Here is a 19,700-nt window from a genome sequence, read left to right on the forward strand (position 1 = left end):
CTTCCACATAAAATTACAAAATGAAGAAAAAAATCCCTTGTAAATTTGATCCTTGCCCTACATTTCTGTAGCAAATACTAAGCAATTAATTTTAGAACAGCAAAGAAAAAAATCAGGAAGAAACACACTAGAAAAGGAAATATATTCGTATACATACAACGAAAAGTCAATGGGAATTAATTATGATCTCGCACCTATACGCGTTTAACTACTTTGGATATTAAAAGTATAATTGATATCGTGTGGACATCTGCTCGAATCATTTATGTGTATCAAAACTAAAGCCTCTAACTGACATAGATATATAGGCATTTTTTTAATTTGTACTAACGGCAAAATGGGATGAGTATTAAGCAATCGAAACTCCTCAGCATTTCCCGTTACACAAAAGAAAAAACAACGGAGGCACTAGGCGAAAGAATCTGTCCGGAATTTGACCGATCCGATTCTAAAATTATAGTAAAACTGATTTAATTGTTTGCTCATTGCTTCGCGCAAAAAACCTTGAAGGAAAGGGTTATTGTTCATTATTTTTTGTAACTTCTAACTATTTCTTTGGTGCCATCTGGTGGTTAGAGCAACTTTGGTTTGCGTATGACTACTATTCCGGCATTTCTTTTTAAAGAAGACATTCTCCTTTTGGCATCCGAGGTTTTCCTTACGTTGTAGCGGAAATGGCCGAGCAGTTCTGATTGGAGTATTATATAGCTGCCTTTATAAAAATCAGGCAAAAGGTGATTCCTGCATATCAGAAACCCACCAAATCCAGTCTTATTTCTTGTTTAGAAACAGTTAATGACCACATAACTAGTCATAGTTTTTCATTTGGTTTTTGCGCTGTGGAAATATATATAATAAAATTTGTACATGAAATTGGCACTTTGCAAGAGTTATCGTTCTTGATTTGATATCATTTGGTCAAATTAAGTGGAAGATGATTTTCTAAAAAGTGCAGATCATTATTCAGAAAAGATTATATATCGTTATGTGAATGTATAGCATAATATGTTGACTGAAAAAGCATCGTTTGTTCGGCGGGTTTTTCTACACCATGAATTACTTAACCATAGGCTGTGTCTGAATTCTGTCTGAATTGGTTAAATAACACTATAACAATAAAGTTGAAAATGATAGCACTTTCCGTATATCCATTACACCCCTCATTTCGTGCATTATAAAGCTAGGACATCGTTGCTTCTAGCAGATAATTGAGTTGACAATTCCACAGTCTTTGTGAATATAAACCTCTAAAATCCAAAACAATCTTTCGTAACAAGTGTTAGCCAATCCTTTGCACGATATGAGGGACGCTGACCATATACTCGGTTTAATTTTTGTTTTCGTGCTAACATATATACTCAATACTGTTAGACCCGGTTTGCACTCCTATGTGGTATTTGTAATTCATGCCGGACTGAGGGGTTTCTTAACGCCCTTGGTTATCATTTGGGGTCTCTTACGGACGGTGTAAAGCATCGAAGCGTTTACACAGTCCCCGAACATAGTCATGCCCGTGAATGTGGGTCATGGTGTATTCGGGGAAATTATAGTAGTATGTGACCACATTCATTCATTCAATTCATTAAAGATTTGATGTCGATCCCTGACCTAGTGATCCAGTTTGTGATCTGCACGCCTACAGCATTTGCTGAATCTTTGACCCAGCTAAATACTTTTCGGGATAAAATCAACAGTTTGGAGTGCAATTTACTGGTGCATGCCAGTCAAATGATGAGAAATCTCTAAGGCCGAAAAAAAACATAAAGTTATATTTCCGATCGCCATCTGAAATTTTGTAGGGTCGGTAGGTAGGGATTTATTTTTATTTGAACCTTTTGAAATGAAATAAGTCATTATAGCGACACCAAACTCAGAATACAATGAAAACCAAATATGCAAAGACTAAACAACTAAATTGTAATAATTTTAAACTTAGTCCACGGCCAAATCTCTTTTGGGATTCGGCGCTTGAGATATTTTTTGTTTTGGTGGCGGTAGTGTGAGCTCATTTTATTATGATATTGTACACAGATGCGCATGCTGTTCTTTAAAAATGTTTTATAGCAATAGTGATGTCAGATGATGTTTTTCTTAGAATATTTAATAGATATTGATTTTGAGTTGCAGTTAGATTTACTGTATATGATTATAGATGTAGAGTAACACCATACACTCAATCAACAAATGCAGACATTGATATACAACAACATGCATGTAAAAATAAAAACATTTTTGATTATTTTTGTAAAGTATTGAAAATAAATTTCTACTCTTTTTCTTTTCTTATATTTGCAAATAGACACATATTGATGAATCGCTTTTCTGTTAAAAGGGTGAAGGCTTTGTTTAGTATCAAAACATTAATACTATACACGTAAAAATAACCAAGTTTTATTAAATTGTGAAGATTTACAGGATTTAATGAAATAGAGATTCTAAAGAAAAATCAATGACAGTGTTTTGAAATGCCGAATGTACATACATGTTACGTTGGTTCTGAAACCAAACGATACTGGCACTGCCTCTGGATACATTTTATACAGCTGCAAAACAAGTACTATATTATACAGTTCTTGTCCAAGGAAACATTTTTCAGGCTACAAATGTATATAACTATTTAAAATTGTTTGATACAAGATTTAATTGGAATATTAATTTGAAAGTGTTAATTGTGAGATTAATGGATTTAGTTTAAACATATTTATTAAATAATTTGCATATTTTAACATCAATCCAAAACAATCAAATGAAACGAACAATAGCAAATTAATTAGGATTCAGAAATAAGACTGAAAGTCTTGTATCAATCCGTCTCAATCGATGGATTTAGTCTTAAAGTCCTTCATATACCGGTATTGTAATTTTGTTTCATAAGAATTTCGAATGTTATCTGTCTGTAAGTGGGAATTTTTTCCGTTATGCAGTTTTATTCTCTTTTGTTAGAAAGCTGTTTAACTAGGATTAATTTAAAAACAAAGACCTTATAGACGTAAATTCTTAGCAAATCACACACTACCAAGTTGGTCCTAAGGAACAGTAATTGACAGGCTTTTTAGGAAATTGAAAATGGAGCATTCCCAAACCCCGAATTAGCCTATATATATGTAGATATTTCATATAATAATGTCACCGCAAAACATTGTATATTGGTATGGTGCTGACAGCAGCGTCACCGTCGGCGGCGTCCGTGTCGTCGTCCGTATTCACTTGGTTTTCGTGCGAGGACTTTATAGTTATGGTTGATCAATTGTTATGAAATTTTGATATGATTTTACTAACTACTAAAGAAATGTTCTTATTTGATTTTGAGTTTATGGCCCCTACCATTTTGAAAAAAAGGCCATCCATGTAACTGACAGATACCACACTTAGGTCTCTGTTAATCTAAAAAAAATTGAGAGTCCAGAATTTTATCAAGCTAAGCTGTATAAAGTGATATGGCTAATCCTTAACATGACAAAGCAAGTTCAACACATCCATGCAAGTACAACTTCAAGGAAAAAGCAGTGTAACATGTATATGACTTGACTTATTGCAATCCATAGTGAAATTTGTTCCCCGTGTATAGTAATTATAACAAATGGATATTTGTCAATATATGTTTTCTAGACAATGCAAACACGTTCCAGACAAAGTGTATGTATGTTCAGATTTGCTCTTCAGGCAATACCAGTCTGCATCCATACTTGCCCATCGGGCAATACCAGTCTGCATCCATACTTGCCTCTCGGGCAATGCCGGTCTGTGTCCACACTTGTACTTAATAATATTAATTTTTGTATCAATTTATCCATGCTCAATATATATTATAAATTTAATATATATCCCCCTTTCAATATATGCACCATTCAGTTTTTAATAGTTATTTGACATTAAATCATAATAAGCATAACACCATCTTAGCACTAGCTGAGGAAGACCGACCTGAGATAGATTCGGTTTACACGGTACGACGTGTCCCAGACCTGTCCTAAGATCATCTTAATTTAATCCTAACACATGACTAAAGACGTATCTTTGAATACTTTTATTGACATGACCACAGGTGCTATGACTCACTACGATATTTTTTCCCTATTATAGTTTTTAATTACACTGTCGTACGTTTCGGCGTTGAAATTAGACAGAAATTCGTAAATTCTTGACGTATTTTACTAAAATTTCTATGTGATCATATCAAATTCAAGACAAACTGTCCAATGATATTTGATCATCCCCGTTTCAGATAATTTTACAATACTTCCTTTTTTTAATACTTTATTCACACCACGGATGCTTACTCGACCGGTGCACCAGGTCCATGCTCCCAGTTTTTAGTGCAGTCCGAGTTGCTCATTTGCTTTTGTTATTTTGTATGTATGATTTTAGTAACTTTATGTTTTTGGTTGTGTATGTCTGTTTTCCATGTCTGGTCTTTGTCTCTGGATTACATCCTTTACATTACCACTATAATCTTGGTTCCCTTGATTACTCTGATACTTTGCACTTAAAAAATACCATCCAAATTGTAAATCGTTTCGTTGTATTAGACGGGACCCCTTTGTGCGACCCTTTGTGACTCTGTATTTACTGCGTGTCGGAAAACTGTATTTATTGTAGTTAGACTTTTGAATTGAGACAGGAATCCGAAATTCTTTGTCCAAGTGAAATTCGCTTAAAAATCCAAGATACAGGAGCTTAATCGTAATGAAGATACATTTGTATTATATCTCCGTAACATTCTTATTAAAACACGTTCGAGTCTTACCGGATTGCGAAACTAAATTTTTGACCAAATATAATTATGTGGTTTACCTCCATAAAAAAAGATAAAAAATATCAATGGAAAGAAACACCCGATTCTTCAAATATTTTTTTTATAAAAAGTACCACTCAATAGAAATGTCATTGAATATAATGCCTTGTTTTAGACTATCAACACTTTCATTTACATACAATACAGATAAAAACATAATGTTTGCAGTTTATGTCCAAGCATAAAGTACATTTGTTATCATGATGCCATGGTAACTGAAAATAGGATTATAATTATAAGAATGATGACAATATATCCAAACACTAAACACCAATAATCTAATCCCTGACTTACGTCCTTCCATGATATGTTTTCGACCATATGACATTTTTTTATTTCTGTTTTATCTTTGTATCCATCATCGACTTGATTAACAGGCATTATTTCCCTCTCTCGGTGCCATCGTCCAAAACATTTCCAAACATTTTTCATTTCCTGGTTTTCGTCTCTGTAGTAAACCGATGCGATGAATATTACTTCTACAACAATTACTCCACTTACCACAATTGTAGTGATCATCATTATTAACAAAAAACTCATTGGATTAGAAGACGCTGGTATTGAGGCTGAAACAATTGTCAAGAAAACGGCATATGATAAGAGAATCGTCATAGCAAGACCGATACGTTCGCCTGATTCTACCGGAAGTAGAAATACGAGTGGGTTCAGCAATCCAAAAGCAACAGTAGGACAAATTACAATGACGCTATAGTATAATGGCTCCCGTTTTATAGTTATAAAAATGTCGTATGTTGAAAAACCGTTCCACGATCGTACACTACTGGAAATTGAAACAAGTTCCCAATTTGAATTGGGAGTATAAAAGCTTTCATCCACAGGAGTATTTGCTAATTTAAATTTAACGTCGGTCTCTTGAAACCCCCATACATTAAACTGCAAAGTACATTTTTGTGAATCGTAAGGGAATTTGAAAATATCTGCTGAACACCTTGCTCTCAACACATCTGCAATAGGTACAGTAATGTTACCATCATTCGTTACAATGGCATTGAGTTCTGTGTCAGCGGCAAGAGGCTCCAGATCGTTAATTGAATTCGTAAGGATAACTGGCGGATTCCAGACAAAAGAATTAGATATTGTCATATAAACAATGCCACCATAAGATGATGGGTTCCAAGTTAGATCAGGATCTTTCCACGTTAATCCAATACCTCCTAAAATGTCAATCGTCTCGGCAAGTTCTTCAAAACCTCCAAGAGTCATTATATAAAATATAGTCTCAAGTTCTAAAGGTGTGGAGGCATTAACCCGGGGTACCACGTGTTTTTGGTGATTAGATATCACATCGGTAAACAGTTGTTTATAATCTGATAGTTGCTGTCCGCTTGAAGAACACATCAACCCAATGAATATTATCCCAGTCCCAGTCCACATCTTAGCATAGTAGTATCTAATGTAGAGCTATTTAGATACTGTTATATATATATGGTGTACAACACCGTTGTGTTTGCTCAACGGATTTGGACATTTTGCTCCTTTGTATAAAAGCTGCATGTTGTTTTAACTATTAGTAATTAATGTAGTCGTTTCAATGAGTGTACCTATTACGTCCGCAGTGGTTTAAATCATGGTCGATATTTTTGTTGCTGGCCGTTGGTTGGATAAATATTATTTTAAATAAAATTGTCACGTACCTAGGATTATTAAATACTGATCGTCAGTATTGTGGTTATCAAAATCAGCTTCTTACCAAATTGAAAAAAAGAAGAAAACATATTTTAATTCATAGACTAAACAAACATGATCGAATTAAGGCGAAGTACCAAGACATTTTGCGATCTCAATGTCGGTCATGTGATTAATCTAAAATACTGTAGTCATGCTTGTTTTGGTCTGTTGATTTTTTGCTGAGTTGTAGACATTTGACATAGAAATTTCTTGTAAGAACTGAATTTTCCGGACTTTTTTCATCATGTGCTAGTAGATATATAATTGATATTTAGTACATTACTCATATAGTATACCATGGCAAATTACAATTCAAGTTCAAATTATGTTCCGGTCCGTTGACTTAATGCTGAGTTATTGCTCTTAAACTAAAATATTATGCAATGAATTAGTTTTCTGTGCCCTTTTCGCCATCCTTGCAGATATTGTACTGATATTTGTACATTGCTTTACATGAGAAGTTTCAGATCAAATTCGAATTTTGTTGAGTTGGGAATTCCTCTGAGTAACGGACGGAAGGACCCCTATCACTAAATATCCCCACACCGAAACACTTGCAATATGAGTTCTTGCTGACCTATTTCTTCACTCTTATGAGGCTGACTTTATAGCTGATTTGATCAGAAAGAAAGAATATCGTTTGGCTAGATCCTTCAATCTCAGTTTCCGCTATATAGATGACGTATTATCTTTAAAAAATCCTAATTTCGGGGATTTGATACATCGCATCTACCCAAAAGAACTTGAGATAAAGGATATAACAGGGTTATGTTGCTACAAGATTGAAGTCATCACTACAGAAGTTTTATGATTGTCATCATGAACTCGTGGATCGTTATGATGTATCCATCAGCATCTTCAAAACTGATTTATTCAACGGGTCATAGTTTACCTTTCCTCGTTTGTCTACCCCGAACTTGACTTTTTATGAGCAACTCGGCGGGTGTTTCTAGAAAAGCAGAGGACGCTTACCCTACCGGTGCACCTGGTCCATGCTCCCAGTTTTTAGTGGAGTCGGAGTTGCTCATTTACTTTTGTTACTTTGTATATATTATTTTTGTTACTTTATGTTCTTTGTTGTGTGTGTCTGTTTTCCATGTCTGGACTTTGTCCCTGGATAATATTCTTTTGATTACCGCTATAACCTTATAACCTTGGTTCCTTTGATTACTCTTTAACAATAATGGCGATCTGGAAGGGTAAGTGTGTCCTGTTTAGCCAGGGACATTGGTTTCCCACTTTTAACTGCAGGCAAAAATAAAAATTGTTGATTCTGTTGTTTTCACAATGAAAGTTTGTTTCGAAAATGTAATTTGTTTTACCTGTATTTAACCTGCAAATTATTGTAAAGATGTCTATAATTTACTAATGTATTAAAGGAAATAGACACATTTCAACAATAAACCTTTCATATTAAACCCCATGCAGATTATCAAAAATCTAAACTGGCAAAGAAATTATACATTTAAAAAACAATATATATGTTATTAAGAAATTTGCCGAAATATATACGATTTCGTTGAAAGATGCAAGAAACTTGTAAACAAGTTATAAAATTTTGACAAATATGAAATTAATTATAGAAATTATAAAATTCACATTATCTTGCTTATTTAGATACATCAAGTGATTTCCAAATTAAAAGAATTAACATTTTAAGTTCGCATTGTTATCCTCGGGATTACCATGGCTATTGAATGCTATTTCTTTAACTTTACTCTGTGTATTTTTGAAAAGACATAAAAATGTAGAAATTGTACTACAAATAGCAGGTCCACCACTTGTAGCACAATATCTAATTCAATACATTTGATGTTATTGGAGAAGCTGGCAATGTACCCGACACGACATCGCCGTTCACTGGCAATATGACAGAGCTTTGCTTTTTTTTTAAACTTCAAGACAGAGAGATAGACACTGGGGTTGAAAGACAGATACCAGCAAGGACTCGCTAATAATATAATTTACGCTGACCCATGTTCCCATTAGTTTGCCTGGACAATATTTCTGATTGACAATGTAAATACGATGATGTATTATATGTTCTTATTTTTAAACGTATTTTTACAATAAAACGTTCAAACTTTCTCAAATAATGTGATGTAGTGTATACAAAAAATAAAGTGCTTTATATAAGTGATAATGTTGTGTTTGTCTGATATAATGATAAAGTTTAAATATTACTTTCAATACTCTTCAAATTTTCGAGAAATGTAATTTACCTAACTGAAGTAAAATAGTAATCAAGGGAACCACGGTTAAAGCGGTAATCAAAAGAATGTAATCCAAGGACAAAGACCAGACATGGAAAACAGACATACACAACAAAGAACATAAAGTAACTAAAATCATACATACAAAGTAACAAAAGTAAATGAGCAACTCGGACTCCACTAAAAAATGGGACCAGGTGCACCGGTAGGGTAAGCGTCCTCTGCTTTTCTAGAAACACCCGCCGAGTTGCTCATAAAAAGTCAAGTCCGGGCTAGAAATTAACTATATTAAGATATGCAACTTCATTATTTATACACCATAATATTAAAATTCACTGTAAAAATTATTATTAATTTGCAGAAACATACATGTATAAGACCTTTAAATTTGGAACAGACTACACAACTTTATGGTCGGTGAACGCTTTTTTTTTTGCGTTCGTATAATGTTATGGTGCAGTCGCCGTCGTCGTCGTTTGTACACTAAATTTAGCTTTGATTGACCAATTGTTATGAAATTTTTATATGATTCTAAGTACTAAAGGAAGGTAAACAAATGTTTGAAGCAAATTTGATGTGTCATGAACTTTTTTTTGTGATAAAGGATCAAAGGGCCTTATCTAAAAAAAATTACTTCTTTAATTTTGGGTTTGATTTCGAAATTTGTGTTTTGGATCCCTGTCTACATTTTTAATTAGATTTCATATATCTCTTATGCTATTTGTAATTACAAGGAGTCAGAGGGGCCACAACCCCAAAAATTGTTATTGGTTCGATTTCAAAATTCATTTTTATTGGATTCCCTATGGAAACCCTGCCTGCGTTTTTCAATCAGATTTTAAATATCTCATGCCTTTCAAGTTAAAAGGGGTCAACAGGGCCAACCCCCCAAAAAATCTACTTTTTAAATTTTGGTTCGAGTTCGAACTTTTTATTTATTGGATTCCTTTTGAAAATCCCTGCTTGCGATTTTCGATCAGATTTCAGATATCTCATAAGGTTTTTAAGTTTAAAATCTACTTTTTAAAATTTTTGATCTGATTTTTCTGCACCATGAAAACTGATTTGTTCAACGTGTCATAGTTTTCCATCCCTCTTTCATGTACCCCGGACTTGACTTTTTATGAGTAACTCGGCGGATGTTACTAGAAAATCGGAGGACGCTTACCCTACCGGTGCACCTGGTCCATGCTCCCAGTTTTTAGTGGAGTCCGAGTTGCTCATTCACTTCTGTTAGTTTGTATGTATTATTTTTGTTACTATATGTTCTTTGTTGTGTTTTTCTGTTTTCCATGTCTGGACTTTGTCCCTGGATTACATTCTTTTAATTTCCGCTAGAATCATAGTTCCCTTGATTACACTTTGAAATAATTTAATTTAACTTTATATTTTGTGGAATATAATAGCCAAACCATAATGAATGGTAAGTCCCTATGCTTAAATGTGTCTATGTATAGGTTTATGTATAAGGTGTACCGGTTGTGTCTTAAATTTCAAGTTTCTTCGGGTATATCAAATGTTAAGGATTGTGCAAAGACAATGCACCTTTTACATAACGGAAACTGTTATTGAAGAACTGGGCTAAAATTAAGGTAATCCGTAGGTTAATTGTTGTTTTCTAAATGGATGATTGAAAAGGGACTAGGTTTACACTTACTGGAGACCTTTTGGTGATAGTATTTACTATTTTGTATTCAGGTTATTCGCTGGTGCATTTGTTACGTTCCTTTTCTATTTTCTTTTCTATTATATTTCAATCAAGACAAATATTCAAAAGATAACATTTTGCAATAAATAGCTGAATCCAGGAAGAAAATTTAAAAAGTTAAAATAAAATTCTCTGCTTTTGTTTTGATTTCAATCTTACTCGATGAAGAGAAAATATTAATGTTTTTAACAATACAAATAGATATATGCTAACAACAGATTAAAAATTTAAATAACTTAAAGGTATAACCCCCCCCCCCCCAAGAAAAAAAAAATTATAATAATAATAATAATTATAATTATAGAATGAGTGACAGTACATATTGAGATAACAGCAATAATGCACTTATGTTTAAAAAGTACTTCATGACAGATGTTGGCCCTAATATATTTTCAATTAAATTTCGACGTATCACAAAAAAAATTATGTCATCAAACTATATACAAATTTCTTTACAAATATATAAAACAGGTATTCTAATTAAACATATTTGTTCGTCCTCAATACTACCGGTATATGTATTTTTACAATAAAACAGGAATTGCCCTGAAAATATGTGTGTGTGTTTCAAAATGAACAGGTTCAACAACTGATATAAATATTGCATTAGCACTTCTAAATTTACCACGCATTGTATTGCTGCACAACTAACTAAATTGTAAGTGCACAGGTTACTTGTTAATGAGTTGTTCCTTCAAGTTTCGATTTCCATTCTTCTTATCATAATTAAAAAATTTAATCTCAACCTGTTTATTTACATACTAAATATACAATCTATGTTATAATAGTGGTTTAAATCAATACATCTCATCTTCATATTTACTTTATAATTTCCATTCTTTTTCAACCGAACTCAGCTGAAGTATGTCTATCGCCCTTACATAATTAATAGTTGTCTAAATATCAACCACATATAATTGATAATCGGTTCGGCATTCAACAAATACCATTAAATCTAGGGACCATCTGAGTAATAAAATGGCAATAGAACTTTACTATCAGTTATGCTAGATCAATATGCTTCTTGAAATGATTATGCAAAATGGTATCAACTCTAACATGCAATTTAAAAACCACTGGAATTCAAAAATGGGCAATGATAATGGACGTAGGTTACTTAAAGAGAATCGTTGAATTTGATTTGTGACATGCCTCCTGGTTGATAATTTCTTTTTTTAGTATGTTAAGATACTTAAAAAAACATATACACCTGCTGTTTTTGGGTCGTTGTTTTACATGTATTATAATAATAAGTACGAGTTATAGTCCAGTTGTTAAATCTTCAAACCAGGAAAGAAATGGAGAATTCTTTTTTTAAGTATAAATATTGTATCAGAATTCACCCTTTTCTTTTTCAAAATCAGTTATATAAGGAAGCGTAGGGGTAGGTTTATCTTAACTTTAAAATTCAAGATTCTAATTCAAAATAAAAAAAGACGTTCCTTTTTACTTTACACTTAGATATTTGTTCTTTTTTTAAACATTTTAAAGCAGTTTATTGCAAAATTCACTTGTATTAATAATTCCCTTATACGGAACAAGTATATGGGTCCATGTTTACAGTAAAAAAACTTTCTTCCCAGGGTAGTAGAAAGGTATCAATATGCAGTTACACAATAAGCACTAAAAACAAAATGTTGCACGCTGCGTCGTGCTAGGAATACCTCCATTCAATCATTTCTGTCAAACCTGGGAAGAGGAAGCACGATACTAGTCATCAAGAAGAAGCAATATGCCAAAATATCTAAGCATTCCCTATAATATATGCATCACCTAAAACAATTAAGTCGATTGGCACACAGGAATCAGATGACCGACACATCTGAAAAGAGGTGACATATACAAATCATCATACAAAAACAATCTACCAACTATCTAAGCTGAGATATATGCTACAGAAAAGCGTAAGTGACGGACGGACAAGATGAACGAAAAATTTTATACATATGTTTGTGAAACCTATTACATACAATATAAAATTTTACATGACTTTAAACACATAATGAAACACACGAATCATAAATGTAAAGAATATAAAAGCCGTGCATGGTTTTAATACAAAATTATATGCACAATCCCTGTATAATTTGTATTTACCCAATGAAATCCTCATAATATTGTTGAAAATTTCCTTCTCTAATGTTTTCAGTTTGGAATTTTGAGACAAAATGTGAAATTCATTTTATTGCCTAATATTTAAATACTTAAATAGTTAAAACAATATCAATTCTAAAGTTTATAATATTTTTGCTTTTAAAAATTTCGGTAATGACGATATTGATTTTTAAAATTTTTAAGAATATTCAGAAATGCTACTACGTTGATCTAAAAGTTTCTTATTTATTGAATGAATCACAAGCGTTGCTGTTCTTATTATCCGAAGCCATACTATCTTTTTTTTTTGCAACCCGCTTTTAGAAAATGTATGATGAAAAATATATTTCTTGTTTAACAAGAGATTAAAGGACGTAATGTGATATAATACAATTTTAGCTGTAGAATATTAAGTTAAACAAGGTAGTCAAACATCTTTGAAGTGCTATATAACAAATATGTAAGCTAATGTTATATTAAATTTTATTGTTATTCAGGTCGAAATATATCGTTACATCTAAATCTGTCAAAATTACAAGCAAAACTGATGTCTAGTGTTCTATTCATCATTAGGATGACATTGTCACTGAAAACAGAATTATAATTATAAGGGTGACCACAATATACCCAAACACTACACACCAATAATCTAATCCTTGGCTAATATCTTTCCATGAAATATTATTGTAATGTTGTGATGTTTTGTCTTTTCCTCCGTCAATAGCCTGAATTAGAGGCACGATTTTTCTTTTTTGATGCCATCGTCCAAAACATTTCCAAACATTTTTTATTTCCTGGTTTTCGTCTCTATAGTAAACCGATGTGATGAATATTACTTCTACAACAATAAGTCCACTAACCACAATTGTAGTTATCATCATTATTAACAAAAAACTCATTGGATTAGAAGACGCTGGTATTGAGGCTGAAACAATTGTCAAGAAAACGGCATATGATAAGAGAATCGTCATAGCAAGACCTACGCGTTCGCCTGATTCTACCGGAAGTAGAAATACGAGTGGGTTCAGCAATGCAAAACCAATAGTAGGACAAATAACAATGACGCTATAGTACAAAGGCTCCCGTTTTATAGTTATAAAGATGTCATATGTTGAATAACCGTTCCACGACCTTACGCTACTAGAGACAGAAACAAGGTCCCAATTCGAATTAGGAGTATAAAAGCTTTCATCCACAGGACTATTTGCTAATTTGAACTTAACGTCGGTCTCTAGAAATCCCCATATATTAAACTGCAAAACGCACCTCTGTGAATCATAAGGGAACTTGAAAATATCTGCTGAACATCTCGCTTTCATCACATCTGCAATAGGTAAAGTTACATTGCCATCATAAGTCAAAATAGCGCTAAATTCGGTAGCGGCAGCAAGAGGCTCCAGATCATCAATTGAATTAGTAAGGATAAATGGCGGCTTCCAAACAAAAGTACTAGATATTGATGTGTAAACTACCCCACCATAAGATGCTGGGTTCCAAGTTAGATCAGGGTGTTTCCATGTTAATCCAATACCTCCTAAAACGACGATAGTCTCGGCAAGTTCTTCAAAACCTCCAAGAGTCATTAAATAAAATATGGTCTCAACTTCTACAGGTGTGGTAGCATTAACCCGGGGTACCACGTGTTTTTGATGATTAGATATTACATCGGTAAACAATCGTTTATAATCTGATAGCTGTTGTCCATTCAAAACACATATCAATGCTATAATTATCACCACAACTCTCATTTTATGTTCTCATTCCATTTCTTTCTATATAAGAAGTCATACGCGCAATGGAATATTAAATGTTTATCTGTATTAGGTATTAAATTGTTAAATTTCTTCCCATTATTAATAGAACGAATTACATGAGCATATTATTCCATTGTGTTAATGTTATAAATCTTGACCGTAAAAATTGTTCATTTGATTTTATTGTTATAATGCAATTAATCACAAGGTTAAAATAGTACTAGTAATCCCAGATAGCACGAGCCGTTTTTAAAACATTTTAATAGTATACCGTATAGCGGGTTATTTTCGCGGGGATTCAATTTTCGCTTATTTTCGCGGATGGGCAACAACCGCGAAAATAAAACCCGCGAAATTTTATGCCGACGTAACGGTCATTTCTTAATACGATACTTCGGTACTTTACAAGGAAAGAAACTTTCCTTTTAATTTCTTGTATTAACGGTAGATAGATTGTTGAGATTAATGAGTAAATTTAAGAAGTGAGAAGAAATAGTTCTCATTTGTTCATTCGACCTCATCCATTATACTTTCGTAAATTTTAATTACCAATTTGTTTTCAAACGATCGTTATGTGGAAAGGATATCAGTAATCGAAAATAAGTATTCTGAATGTTTTCAAATCCAAAAAAACATTGTACCTGCAGAACATTCTGAATTGGCTGATATAGTAGGACCCAGTGCTTTAAAGGACGCAAATGAACTAGTCTGTGAAATAATTGGAAGTCCGTCAAATAATGCAAGTAAAAGTTCGGCTAAAACTCCAGCCTCAACAAAACGTAGGACTTATCTGGCTTACACACCTCAAGATCGTGCCGAATTTGAAAAATATTGTTCACAGAATGGTCCGGCTGCTACCATTAGGAAGTTCTTAGGAAAGTTTCCCAAATTGGCAGAAAGTACCGCACGTAGTATGAAAAAATCTTATGAAGCTTCTAACAAAACCGCTGTGAATAACTGTCACGACACCAATTAACACCATAGATCAAATGATTTATTTTATTTAACGGGTATTGTGTATGGCTTGTTCAATTACCGGTACAACATTGTGTGACCCCAAGCATTAAAATTTTAATCCGCCTGAACACATTGACTGTCTATATAAGCAAAATAAAAGTTCTTTGATCCAATATATTTATCAATAATCAAATACAATTTCCATAATAATATAACAATTTACAGTATTATACATGAAAAATGTATATTTAAAAAAAAGTATGAAATTATCTTTATTTCAAATCAATACGTTTCCCTTTAAGGTGATTTCCTGCCACCACAAGTAATCTACGGTGGAAAAACTGACAATTGCCACCCAGTTTTCAAGTTTCCATCAGATGGGGACCTCACTCATTCCGAAAACCATTGGGCCAACGCATCCACCCAAATGGACAACGCTAAAAACATAATTTTTACGTACATTCGTAAAGTGAAACGTCGGGAGGGTTTACCGTCGAACCAGAAAACCCTTTGTGTTTTTGACGTTTTTAGAGCTCAAATGGGAGACGAATTCTTGGAGTTCATCTACGAAAAAAACATCAAAGTTGTTTATGGTCCCGCCTGTTGTACTGATCGATTACCACCCAAGGACCTAAGCATACAAAAGGCAGTCAAAAATCATCTTCGTGGTTCGTTTGAGAAATGGTACTCAGAGGAAATTGTGAAACTATTAGACAGTAAGAAAAATGCAGCGCAGTGTGAGATTGTCAATGCGGTGGATTTATCTTTATCTAGACATAAACCATTCTCCGCAAAATGGCTTGTTCAGATGTTTCAGTACATCTCAAACAGTCCGGAAATTATCCGAAGTGGGTTTAGGGAAACTGGTATTAGTGTCGCCTTATACGATTACCTTGAGGACGAACTTCCGCTTTGCCGAATGCCACGATCGAAATGAACAAATTTGAAATTTTAACTGGATTAAATGATATATTGTATGTGTTTTATTTGCATGTATGTTTTATCTTCTAATTAATAAAATATTGTACTTCTTACAACTTTAGTTTCAACATTACAATCCATTCAGGGTGTCCTATAAAAAGTTTTATTGTAAGGGAAAAATAGTCATGTTTTGACTTTAATATTTTTGAAACAATGGTAAAAATTACGCATACATAGGACTTCATCCGCCAAAATTTTTTGTCACACCTCTTCAGACTGCGAAAAAAACCACGAAAATATCTAGCAGACGTTTGGCCTTCAAAATCGCGAAAATTTAGCCCCGCGAAAATAACCCTCTTTACGGTATTAGTGGTGCTAAAAACTATTTCTACTGATACATTGCTATAATATCTTAAAAATATTTTTCTAAATGAAAAAAAAACAAACAAAAAACAAACAAACAAACAAACAAAATTACAAAACATTTTGATTGTACGTAAAGAGAATGAATGTTTTAGAACGGTTTTTCAAACATTCCACAAAAACATATCCAAAATCTTTTCTGGAACATTAAAAACAATTTTCTAACGCTTTTGAAATAAACAATTAAAGAAAATCAGGAAAAAAAAAACATTTTAATTACATTTATCTCGAAACGTTTTTAAATATATTTATAATGAAACATGCAGACATTTTGGAAAAAAAAAACATTTCAGAAATGTTTACTTTATTAAGAAAATGTTGAAAGAGATACGTTTCCTTCATGTCATAAACACGTTTCAATGTGATGTTCTGATGATATCTTTGAAAACTTATATAAAAATGTCATAAAACGTTTGATAAATACCTTAATGTTATGTTTAATTAAATGTTATCGTCTAAGCGAATTAAAAGAAAAGAAAATTAGCGAACAAATTTTTAAATCAGTACATACAAAACTTTTAACCTGACAAAGTGTATCTGAACATAGTAAACAAATATATTTAAAACTAAAAAACTAAGTTCTTTGTCAAAAATGATTTGAAATGAGTTTGTATCCGTGGGCGTAAAATATGATTACTATGAAACAAAAGATAAATGTCATTTTGAATTGAAACCTGAAATACTTATCCTATTAATTCCGCATAGTTTTATTTTATGTTTCATGAATAGATATACAAATGACTTAACTGATATTACAAATCTGCACAGGGTCTTGCTAGGAACCATAGACTAGTATATCTAATTATAAAGATATAGCAAGACAGTTATTCTCTCCATTAAGCTGATAAGAGGATAAGAGGCCTCATTTTCAGCTTCTCCATAAAAAACTGATGAAGAAAGAAGAGTGTCAGATGTTCCCATGTTGTTAGCATGTTTGTAGCATCTTTTCCAAACATCCATCCTGTTATCTGACCCATTATAAACTGGATTTAAGATGCAAATTGTTTGATCATTTAAAAAAAACAACATGAGAAACTATTGTACACTAAGAATCTGGATTGAAGAAATTCGTCCAGAAAAAATGTAAGTTAAACTTTATTATTTTTAACGAACTGTTATATAAAAGTGTTTACAATGTTTTTCTACAATATCTGTGTTTAGAAAACTTGAATAGATGGAAATACTTTCAGCTTGTTTGATCTTTCTGAAGTTTTAAGGAAGAAATCAAGTTCGGCAAATTCAAGATAGCGACTTTCATGCATGTAATATAACTGTTGAAAACATTCACCCTGAAAGCATGTTTAAATAAGAAGGGCAACAGTACATTTTACATTCTACTGTGAAAGTACTTTTATTCGTGGATACCAATTTTCATGGATTGGGGAAGAAACACATGTTCGTGGATTCTTGATTTGGTGGTTTTCAGATTTTCAGTATACACATAAATAGAAATCTTCTTTTCGTTGGTAACCAAACTTCGTTGTTTGGCCTACCTACGAAAACCACGAAAATTGTTACCCCACGAACAGTAGTACTTTCACAGTATTTGTTCTTGAATTTTTGTATTAGTGATATGATTCTTTCAATTTTTTTAAATGTTTATTTGCACAATAGAACCTTTGTTTATGACTTTTATGGCATTGAAATCTCTACAAATTTGGGACCAAAGTAAATGTAACCCAGTTTGTCCCTTTTTAAATTTACTCATTTATTTTACAGAAGGTGAAAAAGTATTCAAGGGAACCAAGGTTATAGCGGTAATCAAAAGAATGTAATCCAGGGACAAAGACCAGACATGGAAGACAGACATACACAACAAAGAACATAAAGTAACTAAAATCATACATACAAAGTAACAAAAGCAAATGAGCAACTCGGACTCCACTAAAAACTGGGAGCATGAAAGCAGGGGAAAGTATGCCAGATAGTATTCCGAATGAGAGATAAGTTCCATTTATAAACAAAGGAATTATAGACCAACTTATAGTATGAAGAACCAAATCCTTTATGCCTTGGATTATAGCCATGCTCACTTCTTTCTGTTACAGAAGAAAACATTATGCAACATATAAGAATATTAAAGATATCACAATATTGGCTGCAATCTCAACTTAGTAAGGAAGTTGAATCATCTAAATAGATACATCTGAAAACAAATTGGTAGAACATTACTTCAGAAGAAACATTACATATGAAAAACAATTAAAACACTACCAAAAAAAACCTTATATCACATGTAAGATAAAACTAAAGACATGAGAATAAAACGCTTCAAGAATGCTTTATGGAAACATTTTTATTACACATATTTATGAAAAAAAAATTTCAAGGAACATTTTAAAAACATTCCTGAGACCATACGAAATCACGTAAAAATAAATTTTGAAAAAGTTAAATCCATTATAAAAACATTTTAAGCATATTTCAAAAACAGCCATGTTCTACCTGGGATGAAGTTGGTGAAAGAAATAATTAATATTTTTTTTTTCAAAAAAAAAAACAAAAAAAAAAAAAAAAAAAAAAAAAAAAAAAAACAGAATTCAGAATTCAGAAAAAAAAACAGAGCTAATCTTCACGCGAAATAATTCAGCCAAAAATCGAGTATGGCTGGAACAAATACAGTGCTGAAAGATAGAAATTACCGACAATTCCTATTTAAAGCTGTCTGATGTACAAGTTCTGTATTTATTATCACCACTGACATATTTTCAAATCTTCTAATATGATTTATTTAAAGACATGAAACTTCTTATTTCAAATTTTTATAAGAAATTGAAAGTTGACGTTTAGGATGTGGTCAATCTTACATATACTAAGTAAAGAGTATTTTGTATATTGGAATATTAAATCGCTTACCAATTTATAAACGTTCGAAACACTGACGAGTTTTTGTCATTTGATATTATATAGTACTCTCGAATATACATTAATAAAAAATGTTTTGTTTTTTTTAAATCCAATTGGTTTTAACAATACATATATATAACAAAGCACACCATTCATTTGGAAATATTCAACAAAAGTAAGAGTAATCAAGGGAATCAAGTTTATAGCGGTAATCAAAAGAATGTAATCCAGAGACAAAGACCAGACATGTAAAACAGACATACACAACAAAGAACATAAAGTAACTAAAATCATACATA

The 19,700-nt window shown here is 32.4% G+C and overlaps 2 protein-coding genes and 1 pseudogene across 2 annotated transcripts; 1 reads left to right on the forward strand and 2 right to left on the reverse strand.

Moving 5' to 3' along the window:
• Positions 1 to 4,872: 4,872 nt before the first annotated feature.
• On the reverse strand, positions 4,873 to 6,328 carry LOC148619160 (acetylcholine receptor subunit beta-type unc-29-like). The gene has a single exon (XM_088576921.1). It carries the CDS (start codon positions 6,188 to 6,190, stop codon positions 4,994 to 4,996), a length of 1,197 nt encoding a protein of 398 aa, XP_088433047.1. The 5' UTR covers positions 6,191 to 6,328; the 3' UTR covers positions 4,873 to 4,993.
• A 6,632-nt stretch (positions 6,329 to 12,960) lies between these two features.
• Positions 12,961 to 14,359, reverse strand: LOC148619161 (acetylcholine receptor subunit beta-type unc-29-like). The gene has a single exon (XM_088578775.1). It carries the CDS (start codon positions 14,245 to 14,247, stop codon positions 13,069 to 13,071), a length of 1,179 nt encoding a protein of 392 aa, XP_088434901.1. The 5' UTR covers positions 14,248 to 14,359; the 3' UTR covers positions 12,961 to 13,068.
• Positions 14,360 to 14,718: 359 nt separating this feature from the next.
• Positions 14,719 to 16,314, forward strand: LOC148619162 (uncharacterized; annotated as a pseudogene).
• The last annotated feature ends 3,386 nt before the right edge of the window (positions 16,315 to 19,700 follow it).

Source organism: Perna viridis, chromosome 4 (genome assembly GCF_037379345.1).
Source record: "Perna viridis isolate PV_CMFRI_1.1 ecotype Kerala chromosome 4, ASM3737934v1, whole genome shotgun sequence".
In the NCBI taxonomy this organism is placed as follows: domain Eukaryota; kingdom Metazoa; phylum Mollusca; class Bivalvia; order Mytilida; family Mytilidae; genus Perna; species Perna viridis.

Excerpts from the sequence above, each read along its gene's own strand:
- LOC148619160 (XM_088576921.1), bottom strand. The coding sequence starts at position 6,190 with ATGTGGACTGGGACTGGGATAATATTCATTGGGTTGATGTGTTCTTCA.
- LOC148619161 (XM_088578775.1), bottom strand. The coding sequence starts at position 14,247 with ATGAGAGTTGTGGTGATAATTATAGCATTGATATGTGTTTTGAATGGA.